This window comes from Acanthisitta chloris, unplaced genomic scaffold (assembly GCF_000695815.1).
Source record: "Acanthisitta chloris isolate BGI_N310 unplaced genomic scaffold, ASM69581v1 scaffold30309, whole genome shotgun sequence".
In the NCBI taxonomy this organism is placed as follows: domain Eukaryota; kingdom Metazoa; phylum Chordata; class Aves; order Passeriformes; family Acanthisittidae; genus Acanthisitta; species Acanthisitta chloris.
Window position 1 is genome coordinate 4,270 of NW_008692516.1, and position 15,214 is coordinate 19,483.

General features: G+C 42.6%; 1 protein-coding gene across 1 annotated transcript in view; it reads right to left on the reverse strand.

The window, feature by feature from the left end:
- Positions 1–449: 449 nt before the first annotated feature.
- PRKAR2A (protein kinase, cAMP-dependent, regulatory, type II, alpha) overlaps positions 450–15,214 on the reverse strand; it is a gene marked incomplete at its 5' end in the record, with an annotated part of 34,387 nt that continues 19,622 nt past the window's right edge. Inside the window, 7 exons of the mRNA XM_009082708.1 lie at positions 450–1,074; positions 1,484–1,622; positions 2,303–2,368; positions 5,128–5,202; positions 6,999–7,100; positions 10,079–10,232; positions 14,330–14,436. Coding sequence (XP_009080956.1) covers positions 941–1,074; positions 1,484–1,622; positions 2,303–2,368; positions 5,128–5,202; positions 6,999–7,100; positions 10,079–10,232; positions 14,330–14,436 — 777 coding nt within the window. The remainder of the gene's footprint in view (positions 1,075–1,483; positions 1,623–2,302; positions 2,369–5,127; positions 5,203–6,998; positions 7,101–10,078; positions 10,233–14,329; positions 14,437–15,214) is intronic.

Consider the following 15,214-nt stretch of genomic DNA (forward strand, 5'->3'; position numbering starts at 1 on the left):
TAATCTTCATTTAAATTACAAAACATTCACCTCCTGAAAAAGCTTTAAAACTGACTCAGTCAACAACTGCGCCCTGGGAAATCTAACAGTATAAAGGATCTCTGTAAGCAACAGAAGGTCATAGATTGTGATCTCACCACACATGTACTCAGTGCTGAGCAGGAACAAGGAGCAAATTTGGGGAGATGACAATTATGAAACCTTCAGGCTATTTGATCTGAACCACTGCACTTTTTTGGGCAGCATAGAATATAACAATTTTCTTTGCTGCTCAGAAAACACTTAAAATATAGTAATGCTTCATGTTCTGCATTTGGTTGCTAAGCAGACTCTCCCATGTCCCCAGCTCAATTTACTTGGTTTAAAGAGCTATATAGCACCTGCTGCTCTCAGCAGGTGGACAACATCTTCAGTGCCATCTTATTCACTGGCTCCATTGATACTTTAACTTCAAACCCAGATGCTACAATTAAAAGCAAATTTGACATTGTGTAAGGAAAGCATCAGATGAAGGTTATCAGCCCGTGAAAGGCTTTGTATTCCACAGGCTGCCTCTGCAGAACAGGCAACCCCCACTACAGAATCTGATTGGAAAATTTATCCCAACAGTGACACCCAGAAGGAAGGAAGCTTCTCTATCTTGCACACTTTGGGTTTCGTATCAGGCACTTGAACTGTTGGACAGACGCCATTCTGAACCAAGTAAGTGAACATAGGGTTAGAATCATCTTTAATCTAGGTCTAATAATGAAGTATCAGCAGCAAAGTGGAGGCAGGGAGTGAGCAATCCATCTGTGCTGAGACTTGTTTATGGTTTCTAAAATGCCCAAGAAAACAGCAGCAGTAACTGTTCCGTAGTGTCTGTTGTCCTTGTGAGTTGTGTTGCTGATAGGAGGCTGTTCTGTGTCTTGAACTAAGAAGGCATTGAGGTACCCTGTGCCTAATTCCCTGGATCCATCAGGTCCATGCTGGAGCCAAACATTGCCACCAGTTGCTCCTCATAATGTGTTATATTCCTCTTCATAATGTCCATGCAGGGTCCAAGCAACCTCTCAAATGCTTGCACATCCATGACTGCAGAGAACAGAGGTGAACACAAGATTGTTGGTCAAAAAGGACACCACATACCAATCTGGTGTTAAACTCAGAACACAGATCTCCAATACAACCCACAGGTTTGAGGCTTCAACAGAAGCCACAGAAACAGAAATTGTGTCTCTGATTTCTCTCTGTATTATTTGGAGAAGCAAGATTGATGGAACACACCTGACCTCAGGGACAAATACAGGAGCCAAATACACCCCACACTGGCATTAAAAGATCATCTGCAGACTGTGTGTGACAAACAAGCTGTAGACAAGAAGCTGATGCTGCTTCCCTCTTACCAGAAGGCTTCAGGGTTTTGAATGGCTCACTCAGCCATGGTCCACAAGATAAGCAAAGACCAGCAAAGGGTAAGTAGAAACACAGAGCATCTGCTTACCTAAACATTTGACGTCCCCAACAGCATAGGCAGAGGCTGCTCTGGGTTTGTTGGTAACAAGTGCAAGCTCTCCAAAGTACTGCCCTTTGTGACACCGGGCGATCTCCACCTCCTGGTTAGCTTCTTTACTCGTCATAGTCTGTCAAACAGCACAGTTCCATTACTTGCACACAGTTCTGTCCTGTACAAGACTCCAGCCAATCCCAGATTCCTTACACATGTGCAACAGCTCATTGGTGTGGGACTTGTAACCCAGGGATTCCCAAGTCATGATCTGTGCTGGTCAAACACCTCTAAGCATGTTCCACTGGAAGTTTGACAAAAGCATGTGCCAACCCACAAGCTTTGAGACTGGCAGATATTTACTGCTGCAGCTTTGGAACTGCTGTTACATTAGCCTAACACAGACTTCATCCTGCACCACATGCTGCTCCCCCTAAGGCTGCTTCAGACTGTGGGGAGACCTGTTCAAATACCAACATCCAGTGTGTCACTAGGCATAACAGACCCTGCATTTTGTAGGCTGCAGTTTTCTATCATCATAGAAGAAAAGTTTCATCTCCACCCTTAAGGCCAAGGAGAGTCTATCAAGTTAGTCTGCAGAGCAGAAGATACAAGCAAGACTTATCCACTTCAGTAAAGTGACTTCTGGCCACTTCGGAACAGGTGTGGGGATTTACAACCCTTCACATCCATAAGAAATGATGACAAACATCATAAAATACTATATTAATATAAGTCAGAGTAGGCTTTTTACTATCTCCAGTATTAATCAAATCAGGGACTGACCTAAAGCCTAATCACCCCATTTGAACTCACCTTGCTTTTAATCAAGATTTTTACTTCACCAGATTCTACAATGTAAAAACAATCTGCTTTATCACCCTGTGGGGGGAAAAAGGGAAAATAAATGAGATTGTACCTGACTGTAAAAGTATGTATAAATGGTATTAACACATTCACTCTGGACTGGGTCCTGTGCAAACATCTTCTAGAACTGACAAACATTCAGACTGTTAACATTAAAAGGTCACTGGTTGGGTAATATACCAGAGCAATCCACAGGGATGGAACTATCAGTGCACACCAGTAGTGAGAGGACAGAAGGAAAGGAAAAGCAAAGGAAATTGGTGATATAGAGCAAAGTCCTGTGCTAATCTTCTGATCCTGCAAGTAGGCGATAGTTAGTGAAACTGAGCAGGGCCTAGAATTTCCAGAAGCAAATGTTAATAAAGCACTGATTTAGTGACTGTGTTCCTAGATGTCAGCAGAAAGAAGGATCCATTAAACCAAGCACAAGCTCAGTGAATCCAGGGTAAAATAGCAGGAGATCGGCAGAACCCAGAAGAGCTGCATTTGAAGAGCATGAGCATGGCAAGTGAGAGGATAGTTTACAGAAAAGCAAGTCCACACTGCAAGTCATCTGCATGGGGAATGACACCACAGCTGTGTAAAGGCTGTGAGAATGGTGAAGAACAAAGCACTCAGCATCATGTCATTAAAGGGAAGTCAGTCACGTAGGGCCAGTGGGGGAAAACAAAAACTGATAGTCATTTTATATCAAGTTCTAGAAAGATATCACAAGGTGGTGTTGAATAACTGGGTGTGAATTCAAAACCACTGGTTGCCAGATTCAGCAGTTTCTATGAAAAGTCACTGTGAGTGTGACCAGGCACTGGCACAGGTTGCCCAGAGAGGTTGCAAAGACTCTGTTCCTTGAGATATTGAAAAGCCATCTGAATGTGGCCTTGGGCAATGGGCTCCTGGTGGCCCAGCTGAGCAGGGGGCTTGGCTGAGATGACTTCCAGAGCTCCCTTCCAACCTCAGCCATCCTGCAATCCTGTGAGAGCTTCTACAACCTTTTTTGCATCTCTTTCTACCTCACTATGTTGCAAACCTTCAACAGATCCCAGTTTACATCTGCTCTGGAGAGCTTTCCAGCACTTAATAATTTAAAAGTTTTGGATGTGACAGAAGGGACTTTCCCTCTCTACACCAGCCCCTGTGGGCTTGGTATGGGACTGGAAAAGGAAGTGATAAGGGAATGGGAGCAGCTCAGACAAAAAACCCTAAAACAGTGTGAGGAGAAAGATAAATCTGACATTACAACAAGTGGGCAAGGAGGTGAAGAATGTGATAGGAAGGATGTAGACAAAGTTACAGATTGAGTATGAAACATGGGCTGGGAGAAAATGATGCAAGATTTAAACGTGGAGTTACAGAAGAAATTGGGCCTTTAGCTAAGCTCCCTGGGGATGGTCATAAGCCATCCAGTGCCAACTTTTCATTTACCATTGCCATCTACCACAACATGCACTAATGCTCTCAGGAAACTTCTGAGAAAGTAAGTACTGAAATAATAGTTTTCTTTTTTTTTAAAAGAATAGGAAAAAACTGAGTGGGCAACATCCTCACAATTTGCAAGTGCTTTAAAGCTTACTGCCCTTAACTGAAGGGTCAGATTCCAGAAAGGTAATTAAAATGTAAAACTATCCACAAGAGAAAAGAGGTTCATGGTACTGATGCGACTGCTGTAATGCAAGAGCTATCACATCTTTTCCAAGCATAGAATTTCATCACCTCTAGCAGTGTATTACCATCACCCAGACCTAGCCAGACTATTAATCCTCCTTTTAAAGATAATTACATCCTTGTCCCTAATTCAGTTATTACAAAAGATTAAAACCAACTGTGTAATTGGATCACTGGTGCTGTGAGTTCCCAGTTTTGAGACTAATTTATAAGCTCTGATTTTGCTGTGAGTTCAGTTTTCTCAGGGTTTTAAGCAACAAGAGTTTCAGCTTACAAAACTGAGGATATTTTCGGAGAGAAGTAATTTGACAGTATTTGGTTATCAGCAAATTAAAGTTTCCTGCATGCAGGAATCTGATATTCAAGGCAATTTAGATTAATTATTCAAGACATTATCAGAGAGTCATATTCTGTTTATAAAACAAGAACCTGCAATTTCAGGTAAGCCAAGGATTTTCTTGCATTAACTTCTACTTGAACTAGAGCACTTCTGCAGCAAAGCAACCCTGAGCTAAATTTGACACAACATTCCAGTGTGTCATCAGTACCAGTTTCAAACTAACAAAAAAAAAAAAAATTCACAGAACTTTAGCTTCAGGAAAAACAGTGGGTTTAGTTAACCTTGACAGTTCCTTCGGGTAATTAATCGAGTTGGGTCCAACTAGGTGATTTATTTCATTTACTTCCATCCAAATCATATTCCTGTTGAATTGTTTCTGTTGTTCAGTCAGGCCTGGGCACCAGGGATGTCTTTACTACATGCTTGTGAGTCGTTGTTTAAACTGGTCTTTAAAGTCTATCTGGGGCTTTCATGGAAAACTGCATAGACAGGCATTTAATTTCAGCTTCTGAAACTCCTTTTACCTTGCAAAGACCATTGATAAAACCAAACAGATGAGAGAAGAAAAACCCAGAAATTAAAGCAAAAGAATAAATTTGCAGCAAAAGACATATTGTCTGTTCCCAATACAGTCAAGAAGTGGTTAAATAAATTGGACGTATTAAAAGGATAAGTGCCAAGTTGGTCCAAGTAATAGGACCAAGTAAGTCGATTCCAAAAAGGAAAAAAAAAAGATGAAGGAGAATGATAAAGAAGTTTAGAGTTCAGGTACCTGAGAAATGATACGTTCCCCATCTTGGTACACCTTCTCTCCTATAACATCCACGATCTTCATTCGCTCTGAAGCCTGGAACAAAGAGGAAAAGTAAACATAAACATCTCTTACAGTTCACTTCTATGACCTCTCCTGAAATTAAGAGGCACTCACGAGACACACAAACACACAATACAGAAATACAGCCCCAAAGTTACACTGGTGCAATGGACACAGCAGTCACAACTACCATAATCAACAGGGAAAGAAGTTTGTCCAGTGTCCCATCCCTGTGCTCTTCTTACCTCCAAAGTTACAAAAAGTAACTGATTTGGCCAGTTGAGAGCAAAGGGCTGGGGGGGGGGGAAAATCACTTCCTTTAAGATTCAGTTAAAATCTGGAGAAAGCACTCAGAAAAATGCCACAAACTTCCTAAGAACAATCTTTGATAAGAAACAGCAGCAACACATTTTCAAACTGTGTTAATCACCATATACTGGAACATGGTGTGAGGGGTGTTCTGTCCCAGAAGTCATTCCTGGGGTGGGAAGGAAGGGGATATGAAGAGGACACAGGCTGTGACCTGTGAGCTGGCACTGCAGCAGGGTGCCCAGCAGGAGGCACTACCTGACATGCCATGAAGTCTGAGCCTTCTTAAACAAGAAGGCAGAAAGAACAGTTATCTCCAGTGTTTCCCACCACCCATCCAGAACTCCACAAAGCAATTCCATTGCTTCAGAGCAGCATAAGAAACACACCAAGAAAGGAAGAAAATCCTATAGTTATAATGAATATCTCAACAGATGATTCAGTTGTAATCAATCCATTCACTCCCAAAATGCACCTTAGTCTTGCCTGTGTTTGAGAAACCAAATTCTGGTCCATGCATGATTCAACTGCAATGTGTCATGCCAAAAGCCATTCAGTGCTAATGAGCTATTTTTCTGTATCTTTAAATACTTGAGTCATTTTTGTGCTCAAAAAAAAGCCACATTGATGGAACCAGTTTAAGCCAGGCACTGAGGGAGAAGGTGTTGTGCAATTTACCCCTTCCACAGCTACAACGTATGTCCAAAATAATAAATATTAGAGGCTGTTATTTGCACCCAATGATACTCTGCAATTTTGTAATCTTCTCCCAAAGGGGTTAAAAGCTCTTCTCAAATACTAAAGATTAATACTCTAAAATATTTTTATGATGAGAAAACAAAGAAAAACTAAATTATGGTATAAGGCAAAGACAGACACATCCTAGTGTCAAAGCAGGTTGGTACAGTTCTGAGAGCTCTCTGAAGATAGAGGCTGAATCAACAGAACTGACAATTCCCACATTGTTCCTAAAGTCATGCACCACACACACCAACATGACACCTGTCACTTTGCTCCCAGTAGCAATGCTTCCCTTTCACCTGTTCTTTACCTCCTGAATATCAGCTAAGGTTAAAGCAAGACCTACCACAGCTCACATCTGTCTTAAATCTAAAACCATTCACGGCTGATAAAGGCCAAACGTCCCACTGACTGTATCAATACCTCAGCATCACACCCTCATAGGAAACCACCACCTTGAGTTCCAATCTGCACTTTGATACCTGTTCTCGGGCATACGTACAGATGTTTTTTGTTTCATGGGGTTACTTTGTATACCTATTTCCAAAAAACTCAGACTGAGATAAAAATCAGCAAATCACTGTGACTGAAGGATCAGAAAAAACCCAAACCACTGTACAACTTCAATAATGCAAATTAAGTTGTGTAGTAAATGTGATACCAGCCCTTAATATTTATTCTAAGCCAAAGTGACATAAATTTCTGACACAGCAGAAACGCTGACTGTGGAGCTGGTGCTAATGCAAGCATTTGATGTAGATGTCTCTGAGCAACTTTACCTCCAAGGATTTAAGCAGGGGCACAGACTCAATAAATAATTCATACGTCTTCCTCTTCTTTGCGTTGTTTTTCAATATAATTCTCCTGAACGTCACTCGATCCTGCAAGAAACAGCACAAAGAGATACATTATTTCTGTTCCCCAAAACGCAGAGAAAGAACTGGCAGACATGGACTAGTATTTACAGCAAACACCAGGGCTGAGAAGCCAAGTGTTCAAGCAATACCATATCCACCACAACAGTGACTGTGACAGCTCCTGTGAGAGAACTTTTGGCCATAGCAAACTGAAAAACGGAGCTGGAAGAGATTTTTTTACTGACAGCGTGATCAGGCACTGGAATGTGCTGCCCAGGGAGGTGGTGGATTCACCATCCCTGGAGGTTTTTAAGATGAGACTGGATGTGGCACTTAGTGCCATGGTCTAGTAACCACGGTAGGGTTGGACTCTATGATCTTTGAGGTCTCTTCCAACCTGGCTGATTCTATGCTTCTATGACCTGCTCCCTCTCAGATAAGCACTTAAGGATTCAATTTTCAGTCTACATTGTGCTGTTTTTCAGGGCTGAGCTCTGGGGGTTTGTTTGCCTGTTTGTCAATACATCTTTCATGCTTCTGCATACAATGAAGAGCTTTAGCTCTTCTTGCTGAAGCCAGTGGAAACTGGAATTTCCAACACTTGTTAAGGCAACTGCAGGACTAAGTCTGAATTGGATTCTTCTCTACTCGAGTCACAGATTTCAAAAGTAAGTCGGAGATTTATCCTGGTCTCAAATAGATCAAGAACAGCACATCAAACAGCAACAGGCTTGTTCACTCCTCCACCTTCTCAGATGCGAGCGCCAGCTTTTACAAGGGGCACTTCCTAGCCGACAGCTGTCCGCGTGTCGCATAAGCATCTCCCTGATGGAAAAACTGTTCGGTATGTTTTTGAAGCCCAAGTACGGGGAATAACGCCCGGCCCGGCCCTGAGCCTATGCCCGCAGTGCGGCCCTGAGGCCACCAGGCGGCGCTCGGCGCCCGGCGCGGGAGGGCGAGGTGAGCCCCGAACGTCGAGGGAAGGAGCAGAAATCTGGTTAGGAAAGTGGCGCCGAAAAGAAAAGCCACAATTAGCAGAAACATCCTAAATCCTGAGAGCCATTCCTCTGGGAGCTCGTTTTCAGAACGCATCAGCTGATACCTTAAGCAGCAACGTTTTGAGGTGAAGAGGTATTTTCATGTTTATGGGATTTTTGGGGGACACACTTTTTATGTTTTATGGGATGCAGACTGCAGATACTTGTAACCTAAAACAAGGCCTGACACAGGTGATACCAGTGGAATATAAAAGTCACAGGATGAGAAAGATGAACAGCAGGATAGATTTATTGTTATCCAAAGAAGAGCAAGAGATGGTAAAGCATAAGGGATTTTCTTTTTTTTTTTTTTTTTTTGGTAAGACGTCTCTTTAAATGCTGGTGTTTGGAGAAGCAGAAACACGCAGAAATGGTCAGGGGAATTGCAAAAGCATAAAAAACCCCAGAATTCATCTACTTTAGAGTATCTGTGAGGGAGGAGAAGCAGCAGTATTTGAACAAAAAAGGCAGAGCCACAAAGGAAGTGTGTGTGATCGTGAGGTTTCCCCCAGGCACACTCACTAGCAAGGGCTGAGGACATTTCCCTGCTCCAGAAGAGACCCACTGTGATAACTGCTTTGTGCCTGAGCCTTCCAGGCTTCTGTTATCCTAAGTCTGCAACGCAGCAGGAGGAATCCACATTTCCTAAATGGCAGATAACTCATGAGCTTTAGCAATGACTTCTGCAGGCTAATAAAAATACATTTAAATTACATCAGACACAAAATAGTACAACAAAACATGGCAACAACAGCATAACTGGAAGAAATAATCAAAATTTTTGACAGGAAAATGCAGCCTTAGTTCATAAAATACTCACAGGACAGATGACTAGCAAGAGGTCCCTGTTCAACTACACCTTGCTAATTAAGCGAATGTAATCACAGAAGAACCAAACCCAAAATTAGCCCAATTCGTGCAGTTCTTTTCAAAGGCAAACTGGAACAAAGAATCATCATCTCATTTTCTTCCTTTTATGAATGAGCTCAGTTTGTAGTTAGCTGCTTTGTTCTGTCTCATTCCAGAAATTAGATTCTGACATTACTCCCTGGCTGATTTACCAAACTCTCTTCTTTCAGCTCACAAAGGAAAGGGAAGTCATATCTCCCAGCAAGGCTGAGACTGCATAAGCAGCCATGTGTAGCAGCTTATCAGTGCTATAATCAAGGTCACAACACATGGCCAACCCCTAGTGATAGCTGCTGAGGAGCACAGAGCACACAACACTTGTGGCTTCAAAGGCTCCGTTGATCGCACAATCCACTTATTATGTGAACCCTCACAGATGAGTAAGAGCACTGTGAAAATAACCCTATCCAAACAGTACAGAGCAAAGAACTAAAAAAGGAAACCACAGCTTCACATTCAACACTGCTGGGCTAGAGACAGAGCAACACCATCACTTAGCTTGGTATCTCGTAGGTCATGCTGACCCTAGAACCTCTTCCAAGGTAACAGAAAGGGACCAGAAACATCCAACAGTTTATTGTGAAGGAAATCAAAGCTTTGGGCAGTTTTCTGACCTCTTCAAATTACTGGCATCCTCAAGAAGATATTTAACACCTTCTCATTCCCCTTAAAGCAGACAAATGGTAAGAAGGTGAGTTGAAAACAAAGAACACCATGTAGATATTGTTTCCTCCTTCCAACAAAACATGCATTAATGCATCCACTGTCCTCTGCAGGATGAAAACAAAGCCAGGGTTTTTTCCCCCTCCTAACAAAAGCCACAATTACAGCTAATGCAAAACCATAAAGGGACAGATAGAACTAGTGATAGAGTTTTTACAGACACGTTGTTCTCGAAAGGCAGCCAAAAGATTTGCACAATGGATCTATCATGCCAGGAGATAACAGATCGAGATAAAATAGCTTTGAGCAGGGGAGCCATACCAAGAGAAGATCTGGACACGGTGAGTTAGTGTTACAAGTATTATGCACATGAGAGCAACTTCCTTCGCTTACCAGTCCCCAGAGGGCTCCTTCTGTTGTGGCAACAATGGTGGCAGCTCTAGGAGTGTTGTACATCAGTGCCAGTTCCCCAAAACTGCCGTGATTGTCGTAGCGGCCCACACAACGCGACTGGTTGTCTTTCGCTACAACAATATCATACAGCCCCCTGGAAAACAACAGAATAGACACTTTTTATTAGACGACATTCCAGTACAAACCTTAAAAACAGCTTTTTGCTGTTACACAAAGAGTCCTTTTATTGGTCTGAGAGATGGAACATGCTTTACTGAGCTTTCCACCTGCCTAATTCTCAGCTGCTTCTTCTAATTTTCACAATAATTCTCTCTTAATAAAGCATTTCACTCCTGATAGATATGGGCAGGATCTACTTGGTTTCGTCTGCAGAGTGTTTGGCCATTGCTGTTCTGGCCATGGTGAGAGGTAGTTTCATTAACAGTGTCACCTCTCAGCATGTTACCCAGTGAGGCCTCTCTAGAGGGACTCGGATCCATCTCTCCCTGTTTTCTCAGTGACCACATTGCTGCAGGACCTTTGTGACACACTCACTCCAACTGCTCACCTGCTACTGTGGTTTTGTCTCAAGTCCAGCTTAATGGTATGTCTGTATCATAACCCCAAGATGCTCGAAAACCACTGACATCTAGCCAAGATCTCTGAACAGATCAAGAGCAAAGTGTCCAAGCACCAGAAGTCTCCTTGCATTTGATTTATACCCAGCTATAACCCACTTAAATTGGAAAGGCCTCTCACCCTGTTCTCCATGAGGCACACTTCCTACAGTGTAATAAATCCAAGGGAACAATATCCAAAAATTTGCAAAGAATCAAAAGACCTCTCTAATGAAGATGCAGGTACAAGTCCAGCAAGTCAAAGCTCAGGACAAATCTCTATCAAACCACCACAGCCACTGCCTATGAAGAAACAGGCTGTGCACACCAAGGACGCTCTTTAGAAGTCAAACAAGTGTCTGCAACACGCTCAGGACTGTCATGCTTGGAGCTTTAAACAATAATTTAAAAATACAGCTTGAGTAGGCTTGATTAATTTTTAGCTATGGCAGCAGAGATGATTCAGGGAGTAGCCACTGGGCTAAGAGACTTTACAATGCTGTGGCATGCCCTGGAGAAATGCAGGTAGGGAACACCTTCATGGCTTTAAGCAGATGAACACATAGAAAATTTTCCCTAGGAGTTTAGATATTTGTCAGAAGGAATGGTATTATCTCCCAGGCACATAAGAAAAAAAAGGAATCACCAGAAATGGCACTAGGTAAGGAGGGAAGGTACATGAGGCTGCATAATATCTTTACCAGGCACTTCTTATACTTACACCTAGGAGACAGAGTAAGAAACCATACTTACAGTAAACTAGAAAGGGAATAGTGTTGATGGAAAGTGTCACTAATTCTTGTAATGCCTAATATTTAATGATTCTCTGAGAGGCACCAGGGGCAACAATCTCCAGAACTGGTTTATTTGATCTAGAAGAGCCATGTGAATACCTTAATCAAACACAAGAACTTTTTCCCATCCCTCAGCCTGGCAGTCACTTACTAGCCACGTATATTTCCAAATAACTATAGCCACGTAGCCTTCAGCTGTCTATGGGCCAAAGACTAAACTAGTGAGGCAACACTGGGTGACCTTGGCTCAGCTTTGAGAAAACTGTTGTTTAGCTGTGAGACAGTCTGTGAGCTAAAGCCCTGCAAGATAAGAAGAATAAAAACAGACCGAAGTGTAATTGTTGAGATGGTGATCGTTAGGAGCTCAAGGACTCAAAGGAAAAGTACTGACATGAAAAAATATAAAACCCCGAGAAAAAAAAAGCAGAAAAGCAGAAGAGGGCAACTCAGCAAGATTGTGGATCAGTCTGTTCCAAGAGGCAACAGAGGCCAGTGCTGCCCCTCCTGACTGATAACTGCTCAATCAGCAGAGACTCATCAGGTGCCTCCTCAGCAGCGATGAGCATACTAATGTTCAGCCATGCAACACATCCCTCTGAGCTCTCCCCTCCCATGCACAGGGCACTAAATAGCATTGCCTGCTGTCCCTCTGCATGGGGTAAAAGACAGTCAGACACACGTGAACTGCTGAGGAAGTATTACAACATTTTGGGGAAAAAAGGCCTGTGCAGAACACTAAGTCACTGTTCATTCAGACAGAGAGAAACTAATCCTCAGGGATATCTAGGCATTAATTACTTATATTAGAGTAACAAGACATGCCTACTGGTACCTTGAAGGAGTCAGACTCCTCTGAACTTGCACTTGCAAATGAGCGGAAATATTGTGGCTTTCCACACGACCAGTATCCTGCCACTCTTTTGCATGAAAAAATGAGAGGGGAGGAAGTGGAGGAGAACTGGAAAGGGACAGAGGACTGAAAATTCCTAACTGTAGAAGTCTTTCTAATAACTGAACAGCCAACAGGAGTTGCAGCTGAGTTAGTGTTCACAGCAAACACTGCTGTGCTGTACCACTAGATAACACTGAGTTCAATTTCCCTCACTCTACAGCTTTTCTTGCAGGTACTTTTGGCAACATATTTATGTTATTGGTGTTTTATAACTTGAGTGTAAAACAAAACTGAAACTTGAAAGCCTGAAAACTTCCAGTGATAGAAAGAATTGTTGTGGAAACACATTACATCTCTAGAACAGAGACCATAAAAGCATTTACCTGAGTATCTAAGATAAGGTTCCACTTCGCTTAAGTTAGAACTCATAGCAGAGAAAGCTTTTAGTAACCAACAGGCTAAGAGCCTTACACAGAAACAAGTTAAAATAGGCAGATGGTATCTAACATTTTTGAGAGGTTCCCAGACTAAGTTTCCTCAAGATTAGGAACCACAGCCCTGCATGGACCTCATCTTTGCAGAGCTGGTGTCTGACTCCCACGAGTTCTGACCTGCAGTACTTCACTCTTATCTGGGACAGTCTGATCTCTGCAGTGAATGTGGCAAGAGAAGGAATTTGTCCTGTCTAGCCAAAGACATGGCATTGGACTGAGGCAGAGCAGCTGGGGGAGACAACTGGGTGTAGAAATGGAGCAGTGGTTTAAGCTAATGGGATGGTATGGGTTGTCACAGTGGTAGACAGGGGAACAGGCATATGGTGAGATTATACCTGAGGTAGCCTTATGTTACTCCACTAATCAGAAAGGGGAATGTCTTTAAACTGGACAAGGATCACTTAACATGAACAATGTCTAACCAGAAATTCTTTGGCAAATTCCTCAAACACAGCCTAAATGACAATTCCAAAGGCAACATACTGTCTTGAAGAGCTGCTTTGAAAGCATTTGATGAAATGTTCATGGTGCCATTATTTCAGTGATAAGCAAGATAAGAGTGCATCAAAAAAGCTATTTCCTAAGATCATGTTCCAACAGACATTTATAAATCACTCAGTAATATTCTGCTTAATATTGCAGTTCTGCAGGAGAAAATAAATCTGTGTCCTTAATTATTCTTTAAATAGAGCGATTAAAAGTAACATTAGCCAGTGGCTTCCAAAAGGGTAAAAGATACACAAAATGTGCATGCACACATGTATCTGTTATGTGCCTGCTGCACATAAATGTGATCCCCAAAATCATCATGTGAATTTGCTTGACACAACAAATTGCAAAGTGGCACCTTAAACTCTGCAAACAGAAATCACATGACCAACAGAGGCAAAGTAACCCCAAGTCCCTCTGGAGTCAGTGATCAAAACTAACTGGACAATGTCCAGGTTGTTCCATGGTAGCCACTACCATGGATTTTTATTTCCTATATTCTCCTTCTCCACAATAATCCCCTATCCTTCCCCTTCCCACGTGGCTTCTTTTGCTGCTCTTCCCCCTCCTTTCTTCAGGAAAAACACATATCCTGGTCTGGAGGGAGGGTGTGATATGGCTGGGTTTAAACTGTGCATATGCTGATGGGCACAAAAACTGAACAAACCAGAGGCAAGCTCAAAGCTCACAGTGTGGCTCTCCCCTCAGAGTTATTTGAGTTGCCACACAGAATGTGCTAAAGCCCAGCAGGTCTGAAATGTCCACCTCAGTCAGCTCTGACTGCCTCTGAGCAAATGACCCAAAAGTCAGTGGGGGACTAAAGGGGAAAACAGAAAGATCAAAGGAAGAGGCAATGACTGCAAAAGGTAAGTTTCCTCAGAACCTGTGCTGCAGTTAACATTCCCTGCTATTTCTAAGAAACTGAAAAGAAACATCCTCCATATTTCAAAGGCACAGCTGCTTACCGCTCCACCACATAGAAGTTATCTCCATCATCACCTTGGTCAATCACATGTTCCTGCGGTTTCACCTTCCTCTCAAACATGGCATCAAGGACCTGAGACAGCTGCTCCTAGAAAATAAACAGGAGCAGGAAAAAACAAACCTATCAGAAAATACACCTTAGCATCACTGCTGGACAAGGGTGAGTTCACCTGACTTGATCTGGACAGTGAAGCACAATATGCACTGCATTAGTTTTGCTCTATGCAAATACAATACTGACATTACGTGTTGATTTCCAGTAGCTTCTCACTCAGTTCCAGCTAATTAATGTAAGATCATTGGCACATTTCAGTGCCAAAGCACATATGTACCCCTGGTATAATCTCACACAGCTTCACTGCAATGGACACACATCAGTTTATGTCAGTGGAACATGTGTTTCAGTGTATCTATGTCCAGAAACCGCACTGTGATCTGTTACCAAATTATTTGTGCTGTGATCACCTAAGAGCCCCAGTCACAATCAGGACTGTACTGCCCAAGACTCTATACAGAGTTATTTCCCTAGATAGGCTGTGTCTGCAGCCCCAACGAGATGAGACAGGTACAGATGGGGAGCTGCACAGACAATGGGATAATGCAGGCCTGCCCAGCAGGCTCCAGCTGGGCTTCCCTGATGAGCCACAACTTAAGTTTCTTTTCTTGTAGGCAGCACAGCCAGGGAAGCTGTGAAAGCCAAGAGAGATGATGCTATATAAATGCCTTGCCTCGATGCTGACCTGCTTTACCATTCTTGCTATTCCCAAGCCCATTAACAATATACTTTCTCTGCATTTTCCATGACCAGATGTTCAGAGTTGAAGATGTAGATCACAGCTGAGTTTCTAAAAATATACTGCACGAAC